The sequence below is a fragment of the Triticum aestivum genome, chromosome 5B (assembly GCF_018294505.1).
Source record: "Triticum aestivum cultivar Chinese Spring chromosome 5B, IWGSC CS RefSeq v2.1, whole genome shotgun sequence".
Taxonomy (NCBI): Eukaryota; Viridiplantae; Streptophyta; class Magnoliopsida; order Poales; family Poaceae; genus Triticum; species Triticum aestivum.
In genome coordinates, this window is record NC_057807.1 from 20,386,725 (window position 1) to 20,414,413 (window position 27,689).

Here is a 27,689-nt window from a genome sequence, read left to right on the forward strand (position 1 = left end):
ATGGCTGCAATGACATTTGAGAGCTCTATGCATTCATGTTCTATGCACTTGTGTGTGTGTGTGTGTGTGTGTGTGTGTGTGTGTGTGTGTGTGTGTGTGATACACATAGCTTCTGGTTTTAGGCTTAAATACAAACTTGAAATTAAAATATTGTGGATTTCAAATTGAATTTTAAATATTGTTGATTATGTGCGTTGTGATGTTGAAAAGGTTTAATTATCATTTTGCAGTTTGTTCGAATATGTACGTAATTATGGAGATGAGAAGAAAAAGGCCAAATTATAGGGCCCTCGTTTTAAGCCTGCCAGAAAAGTATAAACTTTTCTCGTGACCAAAAACTTCTCCGTCCTCACCTAAAGCGGTTTTGTGCACCAAAATATTGGGACGCTGTATATGTTCCATCAGATTAGTATACTCTCTTTTTTCTAGAATACGCAAGATGAGTGTACTCTCACATGAGAAATCCAAGCAATGCATGAATCATTATAGTACTACCTCCGTCTCGGTGGACAAATCGCGTAGTTCTAAATCGACGATTTAACCGTCTACTAAATATGTATTATATGTGACAAAAAATATATATTTAAAAATTACATCCGTGCAGAAATCTAGTGATATATTTTTCATGACATATAACCAAACACATATTTAATTGCTCAAAACGACGATCTAGAACTACGTGACTCGTATTCAGCCAGACGGAAGTAGTAGTACGTTTCTTGAGCCAACGACTGCAGAATTCAAATTCATTGGCCTTTGGTCATCACAAGTCAAAGTAATGCAAACCGACCCGACGTCCGAGGTGTCGTCCCAGATCCTTCTACACCAGTCCGCACCCACCTCTGCATATGGCCGGCACGGCACAGCTGGTATCGGATCTGGTATAATACGTCTTTGCATCTGGTATCGGATCAGATCGGGTCGGCGCACGTTGGTCACCAGCGATGGCCTCGGGGTTCTCATGCCCCATTAATGGTGTGTTTGGCGGGTTGACCACCTCGGGCCGGGTACCATCACTTGTCTAATTGCAATTAACTGCGCTAGCTGATCGTCAAACAGAGAGCCGTTTGCCATACTATTCGCGTACTATTCTAATCCAATCCGCTGACTTGCAGGAGTAAAAACGAAGCTAGGTGCGAGTGGATCCATGCGGGCTCACCGCCCAACCCTTCCTAGTCAAACCAGGCACATGGAGATCACTAGGACGCTGCTTAGGCGCCCGCAAACAAACAGCCTGCTGCGTGTATATAAACACATACATATGCGCCACACAGGCAGAGGTTACCCGACACACAAGTTTAGAATCTAGTTTGAGCAGAAGGAGAGAAGAAGAGTTTACCCAGCACACAGATTTAGAATGTAGTTAGAGCAGAAGGAGAGAAGAAGAGGCTACCCAGGGCACAGATTTAGAATGTAGTTAGAGCAGAAGGAGAGAAGAAGAGTTTACCCAGGACACAAATTTAGAATGTAGTTAGAGCAGAGGGAGAGAAGAAGAGGTTACCCAGCGCACAGATTTAGAATGTAGTTACACCAGAGGGAGAGAAGAAGCGGCTACTAAACACAAATTTAGAATGTAGTTACACCAGAGGGAGAGAAGAAGTGGTTACTCAACACATAGATTTAGAATGTAGTTGGACCAGAGGGAGAGAAGAGATCAAGAGACGGTAGGAGAAGCGACCGTCGGCTGGTCAGGGCGACGAACGGATGGCTGCCAGCTCGTTCTCGGCGCCGGCGCAGGCGGTGAAGGGCGTGGCGAAAATGTTGGCTCACCGCCGCCAGGCCGTGGTTGGGTTCCTGTTTGCTCTCATCGTCATCCTCGTGCTCCACACCACCGTGGTGTTTGGCCCGTCCCGGTCCACGAATGACATTGGTTAGTACTCCCTCCATTCACAAATATAACATGCTTTGGATATTTTACTATGGACTATATACGAACTGAAATGAGTGTACGGACACATTAAAATGCGTATATATACATCCCCAAATCAGAAAATAGTTAGAACATCTTAGAATAGTGAACCAAGGGGGGTGCTTAGTAGTGGTAATCTTCTTCTGTAGTGGGATAGGGTAGGTATATGATGCAACCTCTGATGCAATGTCAGCTACTTGAGCATGTTAGTGTCAAAACAATTAATGAGGAAGTATATGACAATAGCATCATATTATGATACTGGATCATACATAAATTATGTAATATATGAGTCATGTAAAAACAGTAAATGCGACCATCTAAAGATATTAACTAAGGGTTGTTTTAGATACAAGTGCAACATTAAGATATAATGTATTGCGACTATTATATCTAAATATTTATTTAATGTCATTAGATGGTACTCCCCCATTTTCATATACAAAGCCACTTTGTTTCAGTTAAGGGCGCTAGGACTGAGGTTCGATCTAGATAGTGTTGTTCTAATCCCGAGCTCATGTGAGCTCGGGTGAACAGTGAAAAATCAAAGGAAAATCTGATTTTGTTGTGTGAAAAAATGGCAAATGTTTTAATATAGCTTGCAAAATTTCATCCTGCAATGACGAGGAAGACGTGGCAAAAAAAATTGATGCTCCAAAATGTTTTTGAACATAACATTTTGGAGCCTCAATTGCTTTTGCCATATTTTCCACAAATATCATCTGGTGATGAAATTTTGCAAGCTATCAAAACATTTTTTAATGTTCACACAAAAAATCAGATTTTTTTTATTTCTTGTCGTTTTTATTTGATTTTACTGATCACCCAATCTTACACGAGCCTGAGACCAGAACAGCCACCTCGGGTCCGAACTCCACTTTCCTCTCATGTTTATTTCCTTTAGTACCGGCATGTCTTGGTTTCTCCCCACTAATATATTTCTCTCTCTGTCCATTATTTTGACACTAGTAGTTTTTTTGCTGCGGGCCGGTGTTTGCGTGGTGTGTAGTTCTCCGGTGTTTCCTATAGCATCAGCCCCCGATCCATACTTACCTAGTATTCCCACTAAGTGATCTTATTTCTTCACGGAGGGAGTACTAATTGAAAGTTTTTTTTTTGCGAGAAAATTTCCGATCTATTCATCTTCAATCATGGCAGTACAACGAGTACCAGAAATAATAAAAATTACATCCAGATCCATAGACCACCTAGCGACGACTACCGGCACTGAAGCGAGCCGAAGGCGCGCCGCCGTCATCGGCCCTCCATCGCCGGAGTCGGGCACAACTTGTTGTAGTAGACAGTCGGGAAGTCGTCGTGCTAAGGCCCCGTAGGACCAGCGCACCAGAACAGCAACCGCCGCAGATGAAGAATAACGTAGATCAGAAAGATCCAATCCGAAGACACGCGAACGTAGACGAACAACGACGAGATCCGAACAAATCCACCAAAGATAGATCCGCCGAAGACACACCTCCACACGTCCACCAACGGTGCTAGACGCGCCGTCGGAACGGGGACTAGGTGGGGAGACCTTTATTCCATCTTCAGGGAGCCGCCGCCGTCTCGTCTTTTTGAGTAGGACACAGACCCTAGCAAAACTGAAAGAAACAACTAAAACGGAGCCCTCCCGCCGGCCTTTGCCGAGATCCACCGCGCCCCCATGGCCCTAGGGCCACCGGAGAGGAGGCGGACCTGCGGCGGCGACGGCGGGAGGCAGAAACCCTAACTTTTTTGTGGAGTAAGGAGGAGGCGGCGGCTAGCCTTTGAGTATTACTGCCGTTCCCCACAGAAAAACATGTACTAATTGAAAGTTAACGCTGGGCAGTACTGCCAAACAAGCTACAAGATTCACTCACGGTGTTTCTAGTCTCAAAACGGGATCACAAATATTTTCTAAAATTTGTGAGTCGTTTATTTATGTAATTATTTACTTTAGAATAATATATACTTGCTTCTTCGTATGTGTGTAGTCGTTCTGCAGTCAACATCGGGCGAGCAAAATGCCAGGACCTCTTCTCCTCCAGCGTTTTTTTTGACGAAAAGGGGTTTCCCGCCACCCCAACTTTATATAAAGCCAAGGCAAAAACAACCAGGCATGAACTGTTTAACAGCGCTCGACGACAGAGAGTAGCTGCCGCAGATAGAAAAGGATTTAAAAGACTACCCTATTACAAGCTCTAGGATAGTTCAAACGAAATGACATAACCAGGGAGTAACCCGCTAGCTAACAAGTAACAGCGACTACAACCCATCGACGCCATACAGGAAAGAAGCACTAAGATCTCCACGCAATCCTAAGCAATTTCCCTCTTCGGTGGTCCAAAAGCCTTAAGCACCGGAGAAGTAGCGCACCCTGAGCTTCTGAGCATAACACTTTCCATTTCTTGATCGTCGCCCCCAACAGGTCCAAGACACACCGTATACTTCGCCATCTTCGCCCCTGGAAAACAAAATAATTTCGAAGACGCCATAAGCTCCACAAGGCAGCAGCAGAAACAATGTTCAAGGCTTCACAATGTTTTCTTTTCTTCCAGAAGGAAGTTAATTGATCAAAAGAGTTAGGAACATCAATAACAAAGATATCAGCAATTAAACTCCAGACAGATTCAGCAACAATGCAGTCAAAAAACAGATGCCGGATAGTTTCAGGTTCACAACAAAAGACACAGGACACGTCTTCAACATGCCTACGCTTAGCTAAGTTATCTCTGGTTAAACTCTTGTTGTAATAAACCAGCCAAAGAAAGACATGTATATTCGGTGGCACTTTGATTTTCCATATATCATCTTTAATGACAGAAGGAATCCCCCCAAAGTTAATTAGCTTATAAAATGATTTGACAGAGTATTTGTTAGAAGAATCTAACATCCATAAAGGTTGATCCGGAGAGTCAGACAAACAAACAGTCTTAACAATCTCGGTGAGTTCTTCCCATCTTACTAATGTATTTTCTGTGACACACCTCCTAAATGTTAACCGCAGTTCACCATCCACCCAGACCTGAGCCAGGGTAGAATCTTGTTGTTGGCAAATACTGTAAAGGTCCCAAAAAGCAGTATTTAAAGAACAATCTCCTAACCAAATGTCATTGCCAGAAGGCAATGCTATTCCCATCCCCAGGGACCCATCTATAGAAGTTCTTCGCAGCTGCAAGAGCCCAAGATAGACTTTTCATGAATGGAGAACCAAGAACCACCCTAGTACTAAAAAATTAGGACAAGTGGTGTTATATTTATACTTCAACACTTTCTTCCAATCACTGCTCCTTTCATCATAAAATCTTTTTCCCCATGATGCCAAGAGGGCCATGTTAAATTCTCTAAGATTGGGTACCCCCAAACCACCAAACTCCTTTTTCCTAGAGATCAGCCCCCAATTAGCAAGGTGGTACTTATGAGAATCCCCCATGTTACCCCAAAAGAAGTGAGACATTTGAGAAGTAATCATATCAATTTCCCATTTGGGAAATTTCATAATAGACATAAGATAAGCAGGACTACTAGCAATGCATGTGGTAAGCAAAATCAATTTCCCTTTGTAAGATAGAAATCTTCCCCAACCAACCCGAGATGTTCTTAATAATCCTATCAATAATGGGTTGAAGGTCCTCCCTCCTCAATTTTTTAAAGTGAAGGGGGACACCTAAATATTTAAAGGGGAAATCCCCCATTTGGCAGCAAAAGATTTGAGCAAATTCATTGGACAACTGTTCAGAGATATTAATAGCATGCAAATCACTCTTATGGAAATTAATTTTCAATCCAGACAGATGTTCAAAGCAAGAAAGAATCCACTTCAATTTTTTTGCATATTCCAGTGAGTTCTCTAAAAATAAGATGGTGTCATCAGCATATTGCAGGCTGACCACACCACCTGGGAAGGCCTATGGCAGAAGCCCACGAATTAAACCAATACTTGTAGCTTTTTGAAGCATTTTTGAAAACACATCAGCCACCAAATTAAAAAGAAGGGGTGAATGAGGGTCACCCTGTTTCAAGCCTTTCCCCCCAGAGAATTGGGGACCATTAGAATCATTGATCCTAACTTGAAAGGTGCTTTGATGAATGGTGGAAATCACCCAATCCACCCATTTATTACCAAAGCCTCTAGATAGAAGCATCTCTTTTAAGAAATCCCAGCTAACTCTATCATAGGCTTTCTCATAATCTAATTTAAGAACCAAGCCAGCAGTTCCAGACCTATGAACTTCATGAATGACCTCATGAGCCATAACCACACTTTCCAAATTAAATGAATCTACCTTTGATAAACGCAGTTTGATTAGAGGAGATTAGCCTGTCACACAATTTAGATGTCCTAGTGGTCATAACTTTAGAAAAAATCTTAACTGCACAATTATTAAGGCTAATGGGCCTGAAATCCTTCATGTATCTAGCCATAGGGATTTTGGGGATAAGAGTAATAATGGCATGGTTGAGCTTATATATATCAAGGGTACCTCTATTCAAGGTATATCAATTACTACTGCGCGTCGGGTCCTATTGTTATATAGCATAGGTATCAGGGTAGTAGATATGTGTATGAAACTATGAATATGATTGTACCAAATTCATAGTAGTGGATACATATACCAAATCCTAGGTATTTTGTTTGTTAATTGGCATACTAACATTGACAACTACAGTACATGACATAGATAACGGGCAGAAGGACGACGCAGCCAAGAACGATGAGGAAAGAAGGGACTAGTTAGGCCAAACAGTAAAAAATGATGCTAATGACAAGATGCAGGAAGATCTCATTGGGCAAGAACTCGACGGAGACGTCAAACACGGTTAGTTGCGCTTAGCTTGCTTCTGTTCGAATGCCATTTCATTCATCATCTGAATCGGCCGTGTGCATGCAGGTGCTCCGAGGAAGCCCATCTGCGACCTCTCTGACCCTAGGTACGACATCTGCGACATCACCGGAGACGCCCGTGCCATCAGCGCCAACCGTACCGTCCTCTATGTCCCGCCTGTGGAGCAGCGCGGCATCGACGGCCCGGAATGGGCCATCAAGGACCAGTCCCGCAAGAATCTGGGGGACATCATCGAGGTGAATGTCAAGACCCTAAGCGCCGCGCAGTCACTGGTGGCGCCGGAGTGCACCTCAAGGCACGCAGTCCCGGCCGCCGTGTTTGCCATGAACGTCATCATCGGCAACCCATGGCATGACTTGAGCAACGTCCTGATCCCGCTCTTCATCACCACCCGCGCCTACGACGGCGAGGTCCAGTTCCTTGTCACCGAGCTCCAGCCGTGGTTCGTGGACAAGTATCGTCTCATCCTCACCAACCTGCACTAGTAGAAAACCACCCATTAGTCCCGGTTCGTAAGGGCCTTTAGTCCCAGTTCATGAACCGGGACTAATGGGTCGTTACTAATACCTCCACCCATTAGTCCCGGTTCAATCCAGAACCGGGACCAATGTGCCTCCACGTGGCTCTGTGCGCCCACCCCAGTCAGGGGGCCTTTGGTCCCGGTTGGTGGCACCAACCGGGACCAAAATGCATCCACGCGTCAGCATTCCAGTTGCTGGGGTTTTTGTGTTTTTTTTTGAAAGGAGGATAGGTTGGGGGTTTTGGGGGGTTTTAATTAGGTGTTTCATATATTGTGTTAGCTAGCTAATTAATAGAGAGAAGTGTCCTCTCTTATGTCCGTGCTTGGACGCTACGTACTATATATACATAAGTGATCGAGAGAACCATTCAGTACAGAAGTTCGTCATGCATACCGAGAGAAGTGATCGATCGGCCTCTCCTTCTCTGAGAGGTTGGTCGAACAACAAGTTTTCGTATCATGTATCCGACGCTACTGGCTACATACATGTACAATATGTATAAGATCTCTTATAATTAAAAATCCCTAGCTAGCATTTGAAATCAATTTCCACATGGTATTCTCCGGTTTTACTGATGACGTGGTCAAGAAAGAATCCCGCCAATTCCTGTTGAATTGCTTTCATGCGATCTGGTTCTAGGAGTTCATTCCGCATCTTCCACGTCTAATTTGAAGAAGGGGGTTAATTAATACATATATATATATGAATGAAACTCAACAGAAATGATGGTGTAATAAAATGAAATTGTGAATATTATTGCTTACGCACTTCATATTGTCTTTGAGAGTAGCCCCGCTTGTTTTTCAAAGTCGCGGTGTGGATGAACTCGCACACGTAGTATCCACAGAAATCATTCCCTTCCTCCTGCCACAAGCACTTTACGAGAAATAGAGATCAATCAAACTGATAATGAAGCATTATAAATGGCATTGATGAAAGTATAGCTATATATAGAATCAACGGGCCGGAGATGCGCGCAACTAGCTAGCCAGTAGTACTTACTTTCGGATATGTATATCGCAGCTCCTTCGGCAGTCCCGGAGCTTCTGCGGTGAACTGTTTCCAAACCCTGCAAGACAAAGAAAATAATTATTATTACTTGAGATATCAGGAAATGAAGAAAAAGTTACCGATATGGTGCGATAATTATGATCGATTGAACTTACTTGCTGAGAATTTCAGTAATGTCCGCATAGGTTTTTGGATCTTTCCGTCTCGAGTCTAAGACAGTTACTAGTCCACGCTCAAGCTTAATCTCCATAAGAATATAGTGGTACCTGCGCACGCATGCATAACTCATCAATTACATTACTATAACCTCGCTTGTGTAATAAGGGAAACCGAATATGCACACGACAGTAACACTCACGGGCCGTTGTAAGGAAAGAGTATGGTATCTTTGTTTTGATTTTTTATCAACGATCGTAGAAAGTTGTCCTCGGCCTCTTTGACGTTCTTTTTAACCAGAAATACATCTATGATATTTGTGTTAATGAACCCAATATCATAAATTTCTTGTTTTTTGCACTCGACGATCTTCAATCTGCATAATATATTGAGGATAATTAATTATAAATACATGCATGCAATGAAAGAGCCGAGCTATATATAGAGGCTTAATGACAGAAATAGTACTTACAGGCAGTAGCAAAAGACCATTAATTTATCGAGGGCCTTTTGATTGAAGAACTCGAAGAACTCCTCAAATGGAATAGTCAACAGATCATTTGCAACGAGATCGTGCTCCTCTTTAATATGCAGATACAAAGCATTCTTACCATCAGACTCTCTGCAGGTTTCCATTTACCAATTATGGAATCTTCGCATCATTGTTGTCAGAGATTTTTCATCTTTGACGAGAGGCTTCCCGTACTCGTATCTGTGTCCGTCCACCTTCAAGAAATCAGGAAGTGCATCGTCAGGCAGGTAATCGTCAAGATTGCCATAACCGGCCACCGTCCCCGGAGCATTAGACACATTGAGCGGGGGACACGATTGCTGTGCTTGTTCGCCGAGCTGGGCAATTTTTTTCCCCTTTGCTCATTGTTTTGACCTTTTAGCACTGACAGTAGTTCCCGACCGCTGGGCTTGGAGATATGTCTGTTCAGTAATGCGCTCATAGTTGGTTCTCGGCAGAGACTTTGGTGGTTTCCTCAGGGCATCGATAGTGCACTTTGCTTTCACCGGATCTACCTTCTCCTCCGGAGGTGGATGTCTCTTTGCTTTCACCCCTTCAAAGAACTCCTTCACGTAGGCCTGCACAATCGTATCGTTTTCCTCCTCGGACCTCTCGTACGGTAACTTCTTTAGAGGCTTGAGAGATGATGGACCGTATTTGTATTGCCTCCCGCCTCTGGTTGTGCTGCTAGACGCCGGAGCAGACGGAGCGGCTGCGGCGTCTGTCTTCTTTCGTGCTTGCTTACGAGGCGGAGGAGAAGGAGTACGACGAGCCGGAGCAGCTGGGGCGGCGGTGGGTCTCTTCCGCCCTTGCTGGTGAGGCAGAGAAGGAGGATGCTGCTGGCTGCTCGGGAGCGCTGGCGCAGGCGGAGAAGGAGGCGGAGTGCCGCCATGCGCCCGAGAAGGAGGCGGAGTGCCGCCACGCGTGCCCTGATCGTCACTCGCCGGAGGAGGAGGCGGTGGAGGAGGCAGAGTGCCCTGACTCGCCGGAGCAGCAGGAGGAGGCGGAGGCGTCCAGTTCAGAAGGTTGATGAGCTCCTTCTTTCATAGGCATGGAGTCTTCAGAGCAGAACCCAGTCTAGTCTTCCCTTCACCGGTAGGGTGGTCAAGCACGAGGTCCTCAAATCCCTCCGTTATTTCATCCACCATCACCTTAGCATATCCTTTTGGAATCGGCTGGCAGTGATAAGTTGTGCCGGGTCCACTAGGATAAACTTGGCCAACAGCCGCCTTGACCTTCAAATTCATCCATCGCGCCATCATGTGGCAATTTTGAGACTCCGTGATACCATCCACGGGATAGCTGGCAGGAGCCGTCAAGACATGCTCCGGCTGAAGCAGCTCGGTGGAAGCCACGCTGCTTCTCCACTGAGATGGCGGGGTAGCTTCGGGGGAAGCTTCGGCATGTCGTTTGTTGCGATCTGCTGCTTCTCGTTCCTCTTCTCGATCCTCTAGCCCCATTACCCTTCCAAGCAGCACCTGCATTTGGTCCTGCTCCAGTTTCTTCCTCCTCTCGTGGGTTTTGTAACCCCCTGTGTCCGGAAAACCAACCTTCCACGGAATGGAGCCTGGCGTGCCTCGTGTCCGTCCAGGGTGCTCGGGATTCCCAAGGGCCATTGTGAGCTCGTCCTTCTTCCTGTTTGGAAGGAACGTCCCTCGCTGTGCTGCATCGATATAGTGTCGAAGGTTCTTGACTGGTATTTGCAGTTGCTCGTCCGTCCACTGACACTTCCCTGTTACAGGGTCCAAGGTTCCGCCAGCCCCGAAGAACCAAGTCCGGCAACAGTCTGGCCAGCGCATTGTCTCTGGTTCGATCCCTTTTTCAAGCAGATCATGCTCAGCCTTGGACCACTTAGGCCGGGCTTTGAGGTAGCCACCTGACCCCGTGCGATGGTGAAGCTTCTTCTTTGCAGCATATTTCTTGTTTGTCTCCGACATCTTCTTACTCTTTTCCGATGTCTTGTGGGCCATAAATGCGGGCCAGTGATCTTTGATCTTCTCATATTTGCCGATGAATTCTGGTGTCTTTTTTTCCTTGACAAACGGGTTCAGCTCTTTCCTCCACCTCCTCATTAGGCCTGCCATCTTCTTAAGAGCACAAGACTTGATTAATTGCTCTTTAACTGGATTCTCCGAATCCTCCTCTAGCGGTAGGGTGAAATTTGCCTTCAGCTCAGTCCAAAGATCTTCTTTCTGCATATCATTGACATAAGACACCTCAGCGTCTTCATCCTTAGCAGGCTTATACCATTGCTGGATGCTGATCGGGATCCTGTCCCTAACAAGAACCCCGCACTGAGCAAAAAATGCCTTCCTTGTCCGGATGGGTTCAATCGGTTCGCCGTCGGGCGCGATTTCTATGATCTCAAACTTTTCATCCGAGCTCAACTTTTTCTTCGGGCCTCGTCTCCTTACCGAAGTTGTGCTCGATCCGGAGGGCTAGAAATTATAAGGAAGAAAGACGACAATAATTAATATGTGTACATATACCAAAACAATGGATGCATCAATTAACTAGTCAGCACGGGCTTAACTAATATATATATACCTGGCCGGACTCGGTTCGGTGACCGGAGCAGTCAGCACGGTCTCCTTCGTCTTGTACCTCCATTGTGTCACCGGAGCCATCATGAACATAGTCCTCCTCTTGTATCGGCATTAATGGGTTGAAGCCACCATCATAAACATAGCCCTCTTCTTCATCTAGCTGATCAATAGTGTCGAGGAGAAATGACGCAACATCATCACTTGATCCATTTGCGATTATGTCCCCCAACATAGCTTCTGTTTCTTCGTCTCGGGAGTGCTCCATAGTTTCTGCAAATATTTACAACATGTCAATTATTATTCAAACATGGTACAGATGGATATATATATATATATATATATATATATATATATATATATATATTAGTGGCAAACGTAGAACTAGCTAGCTAATCATAATAAGGAATCATGTTAGTGGCCTCGACACAACGCTTCAAGGGTTTGGGGTGGCCTCGACGATAACGCTCTTTTAACTTGATAAATTTGGGTGGCCTCGAGAGAATTAATTTGTCTGGTAGGGGCGCGGCGGGAGGGGGTAGGATACCAACATCATTTTCTCTCTAGGGTTTGGGTGTCCTCAAGAGTTATATATATATATCGACCGCCCCTCATGTCGAAGTTATCTAGAGGGGGTTATATCTTTTTCTCCTCTTCTTTTTCTTCTTCTCCCTCGAGAAAGGAAAATAATTAAGGAAAAGGAAGAAAAGAGAAAAAGGAAGAAGGAAGAAGAAGAAGAAAAAAAAGGAGAAGAAGAAAGGAATAGAGGAGAAAGAAGAAAAAATAGAATTTCTTCTTTCTCCTCTTTCTTCTTTCTCCTCTATTTCTTTCTTCTTCTCCTCTTCTTTTTCTTCTTTTTTCCTCTTCTTATTTATTTCTCCTCTTCTTCCTCTCCTTTTTTTCTCCTTTCTTCCTCTTCTTATTTTCCTTTTTCCTCTCATTCTTTTAGTATTGCTTGTTTTAAAAAAAATGTTCAAATAGAAAATTTCGAAAAAAAACAAAGGTTTTGCCTAATGCATTGTTCATATGAATATACAAACATTTGCATATTATACAATAATTAATATCACCAATAGATACAATAAATACAGAGCGACGAAGAGCCAATAGATACAAAAAATCTATGAACAGAAAAAAAACATGAACAATAAATACACATATGAACAATAAATACATATATGAACAAAAACATGCTCTGAACAATTTTTGAACATTACATACACATAGCCACATACATACACATATACATTATATATATATATATATATATGAACAAAAAAATTAAACTAATAAAAATGAAAAAAAACAGAGCCGCATATATATATATATAGCCACATACATACACATATATATACATTGAACAAAAAAATTAAACTAATACAAATGAAAAAAAACAGAGCCGGTGCGGCGCGGCGGCTCACAGCGGTGGCGGCGGGGGCGGGCGACGGCGACGGGGCAGGGGCTCGGGGCGCGGCGCGCGGGGGCGGGCGACGGCGACGGGGCAGCCTGGCAGCGACGACGGCGGGCGCGGGCTCGGGGAGGACGGCGTGGGCTCGGGGAGGCCGGCGCGGGCTCGGGAAGGCCGGCGACGACGACGGGCGCGGGCGACGGCGACGACGGGGGCGGCGGGCGGCGTCGGGGCAGCCTGGCAGCGTCGATGTGCTCGGCGTCGTCGGGGGGCAACTGGTGGCGATGAACTCTGCAAAACTGCGAAGTGCTACTTATATACAAGGAGCATTGGTCCCGGTTGATGGCACAAACCGGGACTAATGCACCCTTTAGTCCCGGTTGGTGCCACCAACCGGGACCAAAAGCCTCTTTTTCGGCAGCCCAAAGGGCGGGAAGCTGCACCGGGACCAATGCCCCCCCCCCCCTTTAGTCCCGGTTGGAGCCACCAACCGGGACCAAAGGCCCCTGTGCTGCCCGCATCGGGGCCAAAGTTTAGTCCCACCTCGCTAGTTGAGAGGGGCGCCTAGTGGTTTATAAGCCCCACTGCCGCACCCCTCTCGAACTCCTCTCTACTGCAGGCTTATGGGCCTACTTGCGCCTGCTTTGCCTGATGGGCCTTCTGGGCCTACTGCGGGCCTGAATCCTGGCCCATAGTAGGGATTCAAGTCGTATTCAGGCCGTGGGGGCCCAGTGGGGCGCATTTTTTTTGTTTTTTGTTTTCTTTACTTATTGTTGCTATTTTTATTTTTTTTCCAGTTTTTTGTTTTGTTTTGTGCATTATTTATTTTCTTTTATTTTTAATTCTTTTTGCTTTTAGTTTTAGGAAAATTATAAACTTTCCACTTTTTTTTGTTTTTTTTGTTTTCTTTCTTGCTTTATTTATTTTATTTTGTTTCTACTTACAACGAAATACTTATTGTTGCTATTTTTAATTATTACGAGGGCCGAACCATAAGACATTAAAGCATTTTAAATGAACTCTGAAAAAGTTGAAAGTTGGCATGGTATCATAAATTGACCCACACATAGCATGTGCATGTACAAAACGGACAATGGTATCATACTCGTCAGTTACAAAGTTGCCATGGTATCATCATAATAGTTGCGGGAGAAAGTCTTCACTTTTTCTTCGCTTGTGTCATTTGCTTATTGCGCCGTAACCATGGATAATCTTCATCGTTTATCAGGATGCTGGGGTCAGCCTTGACTTTAAAGGGAGGAATTTCATGAAACTTTTCATAATCTTCAGACATGTCTGTCTTGTCCTCCACTCCCACGATGTCCCTTTTTCCTGAAAGAACAATGTGGCGCTTTGGCTCATCGTATGATGTATTCGCTTCCTTATCTTTTCTCTTTCTCGGTCTGGTAGACATGTCCTTCACATAGATAACCTGTGCCACATCATTGGCTAGGACGAACGGTTCGTCAGTGTATCCAAGATTTTTCAGATCCACTGTTGTCATTCCGTACTGTGGGTCTACCTGTACCCCGCCTCCTGACACATTGACCCATTTGCACTTAAACAAAGGGACCTTAAAATTATGTCCGTAGTCAAGTTCCCATATGTCCACTATGTAACCATAATATGTGTCATTTCCCCTCTCGGTTGTTGCATCAAAGCGGACACCGCTGTTTTGGTTGGTACTCTTTTGATCTTGGTCAATCGTGTAAAATGTATTCCCATTTATCTCGTATCCTTTGCAAATCAATACAGTCAAAGATGGTCCCCTGGATAACAAGTACAGCTCATCACAAACAGTGTTGTCACCTCTGATACGTGCTTCCAACCAACTGCTGAAAGTCCTGATGTGTTCACATGTAATCCAGTCGTCGCACTGCTCCGGGTGTTTGGAGCGAAGACTGTTCTTGTGTTCATCGACATACGGGGTCACCAAGGTAGAGTTCTGTAGAACTGTGTAGTGTGCTTGAGACCAAGAATATCCATCCCTGCATATTATTGAGTCCCTTCCAAGCGTGCCTTTTCCAGTCAGTCTCCCCTCATACCGCGATTTAGGGAGACCTATCTTCTTAAGGCCAGGAATGAAGTCAACACAAAACCCGGCGACATCCTCTGTTTGATGGCCCATGGAGATGCTTCCTTCTGGCCTAGCGCGGTTATAGACATATTTCTTTAGGACTCCCATGAACCTCTCAAAGGGGTACATATTGTGTAGAAATACGGGGTCCAGAATGACAATCTCGTCAACTAGATGAACTAGGACGTGCGTCATGATATTGAAGAAGGATGGTGGGAACACCAGCTTGAAACTGACAAGACATTGCACCACATCACTCCTTAGCCTTGGTATGATTTCTGGATCGATCACCTTCTGAGATATTGCATTGATGAATGCACATAGCTTCACAATGGCTAATCGGACGTTTTCCGGTAGAAGCCCCCTCAATGCAACCGGAAGCAGTTGCGTCATAATCACGTGGCAGTCATGAGACTTTAGGTTCTGAAACTTTTTCTCTGCCATATTTATTATTCCTTTTATATTCGACGAGAAGCCAGTCGGGACCTTCATACTAAGCAGGCATTCAAAGAAGATTTCCTTCTCTTCTTTGGTAAGAGCATAGCTGGCAGGACCTTCATACTGCTTTGGAGGCATGCCGTCTTTTTCGTGCAAACGTTGCAGGTCCTCCCGTGCCTCAGCTGTATCTTTTGTCTTCCCATACATGCCCAAGAAGCCTAGCAGGTTCACGCAAAGGTTCTTCATCACGTGCATCACGTCGATCGAAGAGCGGACCTCTAGGTCTTTCCAGTAGGGTAGGTCCCAAAATATAGATTTCTTCTTCCACATGGGCGCGTGTCCCCCAGCGTCACTCGGAACAGCTAGTCCACCAGGACCCTTTCCAAAGATTACGTGTAAATCATTGACCATAGCAAGTACGTGATCACCGGTACGCATGGCGGGCTTCTTCTGGTGATCTGACTCGCCTTTGAAATGCTTGCCTTTCTTTCGACATTGATGGTTGGTCGGAAGAAATCGACGATGGCCCAGGTACACATTCTTCCTGCAGCTTGCCAGGTATATACTATCGGTGTCAAGTAAACAATGCGTGCATGCGTGGTATCCCTTGTTTGTCTATCCTGAAAGGTTACTGAGAGCGGGCCAATCGTTGATGGTCACGAACAGCAACGCCTTTAGGTTAAATTCCTCCTATTTGTGCTCATCCCATGTACGTACACCGTTTCCATTCCACAGCTCTAAAAGTTCTTCAACTAATGGCCTTAGGTACACATCAATGTCATTGCTGGGTTGCTTAGGGCCTTGGATGAGAACTGGCATCATAATGAACTTCCGCTTCACGCACATCCAAGGAGGAAGGTTATACATACATAGAGTGACGGGCCAGGTGCTGTGATTGCCGCTCTGCTCCCCGAAAGGATTAATGCCATCCGCGCTTAAAGCAAACCATATGTTCCTTGGCTCACTTGCAAACTCATCCCAATACTTTCTCTCGATTTTTCTCCACTGCGACCCGTCAGCTGGTGCTCTCAACTTCCCGTCTTTCTTACGGTCCTCACTGTGCCATCGCATCAACTTGGCATGCTCTCCGTTTCTGAACAGACGTTTCAACCGTGGTATTATAAAAGCATACCACATCACCTTCGCAGGAACCCTCTTCCTGGGGGGCTCGCCGTCAACATCACCAGGGTCATCTCGTCTGATCTTATACCGTAATGCACCGCATACCGGGCATGCGTTCAGATCCTTGTACGCACCGCGGTAGAGGATGCAGTCATTAGGGCATGCATGTATCTTCTGCACCTCCAATCCTAGAGGGCATACGACCTTCTTTGCTGCGTATGTACTATCGGGCAATTCGCTATCCTTTGGAAGCTTCTTCTTCAATATTTTAAGTAGCTTCTCAAATCCTTTGTCAGGCACACCATTCTCTGCCTTCCACTGCAGCAATTCCAGTACGGTACCCAGCTTTGTATTGCCATCTTCGCAATTGGGGTACAACCCTTTTTTGTGGTCCTCTAGCATGCGATCGAACTTCAGCTTCTCCTTTTGACTTTCGCATTGCGTCCTTGCATCGACAATGACCCGGCGGAGATCATCATCATCGGGCACATCGTCTGGTTCCTCTTGATCTTCAGCAGCTTCGCCCATTGCAGCATCATCGTGCACATCGTCTGGTTCCTCTTGATCTTCAGGAGCATCACGGTATTCAGGGGGCACATAGTTGTCATTGTACTCTTCTTCCTCGCCATCTTCCATCATAACCCCTATTTCTCCGTGCCTCGTCCAAACATTATAGTGTGACATGAAACCCTTGTAAAGCAGGTGGGTGTGGAGGATTTTCCGGTCAGAGTAAGACTTCGTATTCCCACATACAGGGCATGGACAACACATAAAACCATTCTGCTTGTTTGCCTCAGCCACTTCGAGAAAATCATGCACGCCCTTAATGTTCTCGGAGGTGTGTCTTGAACGTACATCCATTGCCGGTTCATCTGCGTGCATTATATAATTAAGTGACCAAATTAATAAAAGTTCATCATCACAATAAAACCAAAGTACATACATAGTTCTCATCTAATAACATAAAGCTCTGCAGAGCATCTAAATTAATTAAACCATACACTAAAACTATGTAAAACATTTCAATGCGAAAACAAATGCGATCATAATCGCAACCAATGTAACAACTGATCCAACGGCATAATGATACCAAGCCTCGGTATGAATGACATATTTTCTAATCTTTCTAATCTTCAAGCGCATTGCATCCATCTTGATCTTGTGATCATCGACGACATCCGCAACATGCAACTCCAATATCATCTTCTCCTCCTCAATTTTTCTAATTTTTTCCTTCAACAAATTGTTTTCTTCTTCAACTAAATTTAACCTCTCGACAATAGGGTTGGTTGGAATTTCCGGTTCAACAACCTTCTAGATAAATAAAATCTATGTCACGTTGGTCGGCATAATTGTCATAAACAATAAATGAACCAATAGTTATGAAAAGATAATATATACCACATCTGAATCATAGACAGGACGAGGGCCGACGGGGGCGGATACCAAAACCATCGGACTATATAAGATGCAATAATAAAAGTAAGAAAATTATACAAGTATCTATATAAACATACAAGTAAGAGTTTTTTTCCTTTCAGAAAGAAGATAAGAACAAGAGGCTCACCACGGTGGTGCCGGTGATGCGGGCGATCGACTGCGGTGAAGACGGGGACGGGATGCTAAACCTAGACAAATATTGAGAAAAATGGAGTTTGGAGGTGGAGCTTGTAGAGGAGAAAGCTTAAGTAGTGTGGCTCGGGCATTCCATCGAACACCTCGTGTGCATAGGAGGTGAGCTAGAGCAACACAAAGCTCTCTCCTCGCCGGCCACAAAAAACAGAGCAGTGAGAGTGCTCTGCTCGCGGGGTATATATAGGCAATTAATTGGTCCCAGTTTGTGGCATGAACCGGGACTAAAGGGAAGCCTTTGGTCCCGGTTCATCCCCCAACCGGAACCAATGGTGGTGGGCCAGGAGCAAGGCACATTGGTCCCGGTTCGTCTCACCAACCGGGACCAAAAGGTCCAGACGAACCGGGACAAATGGCCCACGTGGCCCGGCCGGCCCCCGGGGCTCAAGAACCGGGTCCAATGCCCCCATTGGTCCCGGTTCTGGATTGAACCGGGACTAATGGGCTGGACCGGCCTGGACCATTGCCCTCTTTTCTACTAGTGCTGTCATGCTGCGACATTGTCGACTTCAACAAGGACGCCGGCGTCCGTTGCTACCCGCACATCATAGTCGGCCTCCGCAGCCATGGTGACCTCTACATCGACCCAACCCGCACGTCGCACAACTACACATTGCTAGATTTTTGCCTCTACATCCGGGAGGTCTTCTCGCTTCCGCCGGAGAGCCGAGGAACCCCGTACAAGGAGGCCAGTAAGAAGAACGCAGCCAACGAAAATGGCACTGTCACGGAGAAACCAAAGCCGCGGCTCTTGCTCATCAATCGCGGCGAGAGCAGGAAGTTCGTCAACCTTCCGGAGGTCTCTGCGGCGGTGCAGGCAGCCGGGTTCGAGCTGCTGGTCATGGAGCCGACCCGTGACATGGGGATGGAGGAGTTCGCCCGGGCGGTGGACTCGTGCGACGTGCTGATGGGTGTGCACGGGGCCGCGCTCACAAACTTCTTCTTCCTGCGCACCAACGCGGTGCTGCTGCAGGTGGTGGGGTCGGGCCTCGAGCGCGAGGCCTTGCATTACTACGGCAATCAGGCCAAGGCGGTGATGGTGCAACACATCCAGTACTTCATCAGCGCCGAGGAGAGCACGCTCTACGAAAAGTACGGCAAGGACCACCCGGCGGTAAGTGACCCGGACTCGGTACACAAGCAGGGTTGGCAAGGTGCAAAGCGGTACTTCTGGGCGGAGCAGGACATCAGACTCAACCTCACCAGATTTGCCCCCACGCTGCATCAGCTGCTTCGAGCACTTCGGGAGTAGGGAAACGTGATACTACTACCTCTATTCCTAAATGTAAGATATTTTGGCAGTTTGAATTTAAGCTGCCAAAACGTTTTAGGGTGTAGGTTACAAGAAGCGTGCTTAAGCACACAATGGGAGCAGAGAGAGCTTGCTTCTTTCTTGTTGTTTCAATCATCAGATCAATAGACAGGAATTAAGCACAAGACTTAAGCACGTGCATGACATTGGCATGACCTCCTTAACTACTCTTGTATTTTTTTTCCTTTTTTGAGAATAACAAATAAGTCAAATTTGAGCTGCAAGTGCATGAAATGTTTTGCAAAATTTGGTGAATTATTTTTATTTGTGGTCTTTATTCTATGTTTAGGCCTTATCTAAGAAAAGGAAATGAAGTTCAAACATCTAAATGTCAATTACTTCATCTGTTGAGCATCAATTTTTTTTGTACACTCAAGATGCACCATTACATGACGAATGCAAAATTTAGATTTGTTTGGGGTATGTTTGCTATATTTAGGTCATTAACTGCATTTCTAGGCATTCAGTGCATATAATTCAAATTTAAACTACAAATGCATGATTTGTGCCTTTGTTGCAAAATTAGGTTACAAAAACCTATTTGTGTTCTTTAGTCAATGTTTAGGTCTTATCCAAGAAAAGGAAAGGATTTCCAAACATCTGGGTGCTAGGACTCGACCCTGAACATGTAGGTTCTTTTTTTATAATAAAAAATGTGAAGGAAGTGGGAAAAACATGAAACTTGGCATGGTGCGCTCATATGACATCAATATATTGAGGTGAAAAATTGAGAAGGTTCCACAAAATTTGTCACCTACACTGATTAGAAACCTGACCATCTCCAAGAAAGAATCTAAGTTTCGGGAGGGAACAAGTCAGGTTTGAAAAGAAAGTAGTGGTTGCTTTATCGGTTGAGTTTGAAATTGTTTTTACACTCAAGATACACCATTCAATTACACATAAAGACTTATGTTAAAGTCCTTCTTAGGGTTGTGTGGGGTCAAGGTACTGCTGGCGCCGTGGTTTACACTCAAGAACCGCCTTGGTTTATACACTCAAGAACCGATTATAAAGACTTACATTAAAGTCCGTTCTTTTATGTTGCAACAATAATATACTCAAAATTTCCACATGAATTACACGAAACTTGCACTCTTCTGTGCTATGAAATAATAAGTGTAAACTAGTGCAACTTCAATAATAGTTATGACTAGAAAAATTAGTTATATTATAAGTTCCAAATAAAAGATGGTCTCACAAGATTGCAACATCAAATTAACTAGGCAATAACAAATAAGAGAGCCAGAAACATTAGCACAAGCAAATAAAAAAAAGTCAAGCTAGATATTTTTATGAGTAAACAAAGACATATACAAAAACAAAAATATGTGTTATTCAAACAAAACAAAAACAAAAACATGTGTTATTCTAAAGTAGAATTAATTAAGGGCATTGATATTACCCTAAAAATAAAGAAACAAAAACAAAGAAGCAATTTCTTTCCAAGAAGTAATGAATTATGGGAGTGAAAGAAAACAAGAATTTAAATAGAGTTAACATTATACAACTATGCTTAATATGAACAAATCATAAATACTTAGAATTAAACTTTGTGTTATATGCAAGAATTATATCATATTGAGAACTTGCACATGAATTACACAAACTTGCACTCTTTCGTATTGTGCAATAACAAATATAAACAAGTGAAATTAAGTAACAATTATGATCTAAGTTGATTAATTACAAATTTGGATTTCATTTTAAGTTTTTAACCTAGTGTCATAGGATTGAGCATCAAACCATTGACCTACTTGTGCATATATAGGGTCAAGGAGAAGCATAGGCAACCGTCTTTTAGGTTGGTTGCGTGCCCTTCCCTAGTTGTTTCCTTGTTTTCTGTTTTCCTTATTAGTATTGTGTACCTATTTTGTACTAACATTATTTCCTTTAATTAAAATTTGTTGTAGGAGCATCTCCTACAGTTTCGGTCAAAAAATCAAATATCGCTATAAAATCATTATCTCACCATGAGGCTGGCTCCTGCCTGAGCTGCTGTCTAGAGGAAAGTCAAGCGGGAGGGCACGTCCTGCACACATGGGCAAGTGCACCCGCTTTTCAAAAAATGCATCTTAAGTACGTTTTAAAATGTCAAAATATTCAAAAGAAAACTTCAAATATACATGTTCGCAAACGTGTGTGCGCGGTACAAAGTTTTATAAAAAAACGTATTTTTGTTTTGTCTCCGAAAAAAGACAAATTATACTGTTTCTAAATAGTGTTTCACGACACAATTTTTTGTCTCTTCTATACGGGACACAAAAAAAAGTTATTTTTCCGTGAAATTATGCACTCACATAGAACATGGAGATGTACCCGTGCAACCTTTTTCAGATTTTTTTTATCATTTAAAAATGTGTTTTTCAAAGTGAATTCATATGTACCACTTCCCAAAGTCAAGCTCACGTTATCTTTGCATCTTGCCAAGTCCAAGGAGGTTCGGATTGCATTATTAGGCCTCCATCAAGCTCGGCTTTGCACCGATCTCCGTGAGCTGTTGGAACTTCATCTTGAAGGGCCTTGTCTCAATCTCCAAAAAAAAAGGAGCAAGTTAAAAGCACCCGCTGTCCTTTGGAACTTTTTGAAAAACAGAAATGCGTGCAGCTATTTTTGGAAAGGACCTTGTTCAAATCAAATTCTCAAGCGGGTCTCGGCAAATCAAATTCTCAAATTCCGCGACAAGGACCAACGAGAAAGATTCACAGATTACAACAATTAAAATTAAACTTGAAAGGCCGGGCGATGATTCTTCATGTTCATTCCTTGTATGTGTGCTATGGAAGCGGTGGAATGGATCGATCATTGTCACGATTCATGCATGGTTTTTCTCCACGGCAGCAACTAGATGTCGCACCCTGTTGACGAAGCTCCCAAGGTTCCTCTCCGACGGGCCGTCCGCGGCCATCGCCTGTCGCGCCTTCTCCTGGTAAGCAGCGGCATTGGTCTTGACCTTGGCGGCCGTCCCGCCGTCACCCATCACCAGCTCCACGCACCTCGCCAGCTCCACGCCGGGCAGCAGTCCCTCCGCGTCGCGCTCCGCCCGGACGCCGACGCCCCACTCCTCCACCAGATGCGCGTTCAACGACTGGTCCGACCAGCCCGGCACCGCGACGGGTGGCACACCGGACGCCACGGCCTCCAGCGTCGAGTTCCACCCGCAGTGCGTGACGAAGCACGCCACCGAGGGATGCGCCAGCACCCGCAGCTGATCGCACCACTCCACCACCATCCCCGTGCTCTCGTCGTCCTCGGCGCCCGTCCCCATGATGAGGCGCTCCACCTCCTCCATGCGCCCTTCACGGCGCACCACCCAAAGGTAGGCCCGCGCGCAGCACCGCAGGCCACGCAGGATCTCCTCCGCCTGCCGCTGGCTGTACGTCCCCAAGCTCCCAAAGGAGACGTACACCACCGACTTGGCCGGCTGCGAGTCCAGCCATTCCATGTACTTCTTCTCGTCTCGCCGGAACAGATGGATCGCTTCTTCTCCGGCACCGGCAGGAGGAACCGTCGGGCCCACGGCGATGACATCCAGGTGTGACTGTAATGCCTTTAGCGACGTCGCCTCTAGCTCTAGGGCGTCGCACGTGTTCACCAGGACCATGGCCTTGTCCTGCTCGATCTGCTCGAATAGTTCACCGAACCCTCGGAGATACATCTTGGAGGCCTCGTCCTTGTCAATGATTAAAGATGGCATCTCGCGGATGCTAAGAGGGTGCAGACCTGGTAGGCTAACCACGCATGCCGTGTCGGCGGCACGGGAGTTGATCATCTCCGCGTGGCCGTGGAAGTAGTGGTAGTATGTGGCGAGAGTTGTCGCCGGCTGGACCCAGAAGACGGCGAACGGTATCCTGTGCTCGCGTGCAACGTCGATGGCCGGCGGCATGTTGAGCGTGGACACCATGCACGTGACCGGCCGGCCTTCGGCGGCGAGACGGCCGACCACGGCAGAGAGGCTCTCGGCGCTTGCTCTGCGGCGCCACGTCCTCTCCTCCCAGTCCTTGGCCCAGCTGCCGTCGTCCTTGCCGTCGGAGAAGGGGATGTAGGAGATGGCACCGTCGTTGACCTCCTCGTCGGAAGCAAGTGTGCGGCGGTGGCCGAAGATTGGCATCGACAGAGTCACGGTGGCGCCGCCGATGCCGGCGAGACGGCGGGCAAGGCAACGCGCCGGGTTGAGGTGGCCCTGCATGCTGTAGACCGCCACGAGGAAATGGATGTGGCCATCGCCATAGTTGTTGCGATAGCGCCCTTGGCATATCTCCTTGGCCATCACCATCAGGGGCTATGTGTTGTTAAGAGATGCTCTCTCTCTCTCTTTCTCTCTCTCTCTCTCTGTGTATTTTCCTTTTTGACGGGAGACAGCCTGAACCTATATTAGCCAGGATGAGATCACAACATTCAGGGAGTTACATGGGGTGAAGAGAAAGGAAGATTACAATGGGCAACAAATAGCAAATTAGAGCAAGTAGAATTGCATCGTTATCTTGTTCAAGGCGTTGATCGGATATGCTCATATTTGTGTTCCAGGTGAAATTAAAGCGTAGAATCCGAGCTTCCGTGGTTGGATCTGATGTATGCGTTACTGTTGGATGTGTGCATCCTAACTATGCAGAAACTGGATGTCTACTCATTATGTTTGCATCTTCTTGAAGCTTTATTTTGAATAAATAAAATCCGCCCTTTATCGAAAAGAGCAAGTACAATAGCATTGCTTATAGCCGAAAAATGCACATAAGCTCCTCGGTGCTCGAACCCCCATATGAATATCAAATTCAAAAAATACCAGGAGAATTCAGAAAAACCTGAAATATTTGGATATCAGACCCGCGTGCCCAATCTACCCCGGCCCCATGTGAAATTTATGAAAAAATACCAAGAAATGTATCTGTAACGAAGAAAATACAGTCCGATCTAAAATCCACCTGAACAGTTTTTTCTGTACATAGGATTTTTTTTGTCTTTTCTTTTTAGCGGGATAATTTTTTGTTTTTTTACTGAGAGTACCACGAATGTTATTATGAGCCGTCTAACCCTGATGCATTATACTAACTTATGATAGCATGCTTATACCCGCTAATACCGTATGTATGATACTAACTTATGATCCTATGCATTATGGGCAGTCTAACCCCGAAGCAGATGCAGAAATGCTTTTGCCTGGCAACTGACGCTGTGTTAGAGATGACCCGCACAGTTATTGATGCCATTGGGTATGTGATGGGACTTAATGACACCGTAGGTCAACTCAAGCTCAGAATTAATGGGATATGAGATAATGGATTAAACTAAACTGCGCTCATTAGTGTGCCCGCGTTTGAAAATGAGATCCACATAAAGTATCTATTGTAAGAGCTTGGAGACCATGTGCTGCCACTCGGATGGTCAAATGCAGCCTTTCATTAACAAAGATATTTGACAACCCTAGATGACGCGGGGAGATTTCTAAGCATGAGAGCCAAGTGATCAACCAGCCTGCGAGTGCCAGAGCTCACGCAGTACCCAGCTTACCTTGAACAACTCTCGACCTCAGACAATAACCACAGTCCATGGTCGACAAAATAATAGTGCGCCAGTGGAGCCATGGATTTAAAAAAAAAAGGAGATTAAAACCCCCGTCTCTGCATCACCAGATTTGCTCCCACGCTGCATCAGCTGCTTCGAACACTCCGGGAATAGGGAAACTAGATACGTGATACTATTACCTCTGTTCCTAAATGTAAGATATTTTGGCAGTTTGAATTTAAGCTGCCAACACGTTTTAGGGTGTAGCCGTGTTGGTTACAAGAAGCGTGCTTAACCACACCATGGGAGCAGAGAGCTTGCTTCTTTCTTGTTGTTTCAATCGTCAGATCAGTAAACAAGAATTAAGCACAAGCGAGGTCACAACTAACGCACGGCGTACAAATTGATCAACGGGAAACAAGACTTAAGCACGTGCATGACATCGGCATGACCTCCTTAACTACTAATATATAATTTTTTTCTTTTTTGAGAATGACAAATAAGTCAAATTTGAGCCGCAAGTGCATGAAATGTTTTGCAAAATTGAGTAAATTATTTTTATTTGTGGTCTTTATTCTATGTTTAGGCCTTATTCAAGAAACGGAAATGAAATTCAAACATCTACATGTAGGGGTGGGCATAAAAACCAACGAACCAAAGACCGAGCCGAAGCTGAAACTGAAAAAACCGAATTTTGGTTCTTTAATACATGTATAATGGAAATTTTGGTTTTTACTTCTGTTAACCGAACTGATTTTGATCGGTTCGGTTTCTCATGGGTAACTGAACAAAAAACGAACATATAAATAGTAGAGCGTCAAGAGTGCTGCTCCCGTTGCCAAAAAGATGTGCCACGCTTCGACTAGCCTGCCCACGGCCTCATATGACATCAATATATTGAGGTGAAAAATTGACAAGCTTTCACAAAATTTGTCATGCACACTGACTAGAAACCAGACCATCTCCGAGAAAGAATCTATGTTTCGAGAGGGAACAAGTCAGGTTTGAAAAGAAAGTAGCGGTTGCTTTATCGGTTGAGTTTGAAATTATTTTTACCCTCAAGATACACCATTCAATTACACATCAAGACTTATGTTAAAGTCCTTTCTTAGGGTTGCGTGGGGTCAAGGTACTGCAGGCGCCATGGTTTACGCTCAAGGACTACAGTGGTTTACACTAAAGAACCAATTATAAAGACTTATGTTAAAGTCCTTTCTTTTATGTGGGAACAATAATATACTCAAAATTTCCACATGAATTACACAAAACTTGCACTCTTCTGTGCTATGGAATGATAAGTGTAAACTAGTGCAACTTCAATAATAGTTATGACTAGAAAAATTAATTATATTATAAGTTCCAACTAAAAGATGGTGTCACAAGATTGCAACATCAAATCAACTAGGCAATAAAAAGTAAGAGAGCATTTTTATGAGTAAACAAAGACAAACAGAAACAAAACAAAAAGAAAAACATGTGTTATTCAAACAAAACAAAAACAAAAACATGTGTTATTCTAAAGTAGAATTAATTAAGTGCATTGATATTACCCTAAAAATAAAGAAACAAAAACAAAGAAGTAATTTCTTTTCGAGAAATAATGAATTATGGGAGTGGAAGAAAACAAGAAATTAAATAGAGTTAACAATATACAACTATGCTTAATATGAACAAATCATAAATACTTAGAATCAATCTGTTTGTTATATGCTAGAATTATATCGTATTGAGAACTTGCACATGAATTACACAAAACTAGCACTCTTTCGTATTGTGCAACAACAAATATAAACAAGTGCACTTTAGTAACAATTATGATCTAAGTTGATCAATTACAAATATGCATTTCATTTTAAGTTTCCAACCTAGTGTCATAGGATTGAGCATCAAACCTTTGACACATGCAGAAATACGAGAGAATAATTCAACAAGCAAATACTAACCAGCAAAGAAACTAAATCTAGAAACATTGGCACAAGCAACAAAATAGATGGATTTTGTTTCTTGTGGGTTACTTCTTTTGTATAAATATACAAAAACATATATTATAATGAAAAATTATAATGCACCACTCCCACGATAGTGTTTGTTGGGATCAAAATAATTGTGGATTTATGATCAGATTGTTCATTGAATAATACTGTATCTTTGTTGTGTAATTGAGTAGCTGTCTATGGTTTTCGAGTTATTTGTCTTCTCTGGCCAAGATACATGGGTAATTCTTCAGAGGGAGCAGTGCATATTAGTAGGTTCAATCTTATGTTGTTCTATATCCCAGTGACAGAATGGGGATAAGACACATATTTATATTGTTGATACTAAAAATAAAACAACGGGGTTTAATCTTATTGCTAGATTTCTTTCGGTCTACATGATGTCATCTTGCTTATTACGTTTTTATAAACATAATACCGTGAGATGCATGCTAGATCACGGTTTTGGGGTGCAGTAATACTAGTAGATATAGTTGGATAACGGTTTACTTATCATGGGCATAATGCTTATGCAAAATTATCTCCATGCTACTATATTATGTTTTATATGTATTATTATGCTATTTTATATCATTTTTTGGGAATAACCTATTAACCTAGTGCCAAGTGCCAGTTGTTATTTTCCTTGTTTTTGCCTTTACAGAAAATCAATACTAAACGAAGTCCAAATGAAACGAAACTTTCTGACGATTTTTCTTGGCCAACAAGACACCTAGGAAGCTTCAGAAGG

The 27,689-nt window shown here is 44.2% G+C and overlaps 1 protein-coding gene and 1 pseudogene across 1 annotated transcript; one reads left to right on the forward strand and one right to left on the reverse strand.

The window, feature by feature from the left end:
* Window positions 1-1,275: 1,275 nt before the first annotated feature.
* Window positions 1,276-19,406, forward strand: LOC123114569 (beta-1,2-xylosyltransferase XYXT1-like; annotated as a pseudogene).
* Window positions 19,407-22,099: 2,693 nt separating this feature from the next.
* LOC123115485 (cyanidin 3-O-rutinoside 5-O-glucosyltransferase-like) lies at window positions 22,100-23,787 on the reverse strand. Its single transcript, XM_044536634.1, has one exon. It carries the CDS (start codon window positions 23,737-23,739, stop codon window positions 22,279-22,281), a length of 1,461 nt encoding a protein of 486 aa, XP_044392569.1. The 5' UTR covers window positions 23,740-23,787; the 3' UTR covers window positions 22,100-22,278.
* Window positions 23,788-27,689: the final 3,902 nt, after the last annotated feature.

Excerpts from the sequence above, each read along its gene's own strand:
- LOC123115485 (XM_044536634.1), bottom strand. The coding sequence starts at position 23,739 with ATGGTGATGGCCAAGGAGATATGCCAAGGGCGCTATCGCAACAACTAT.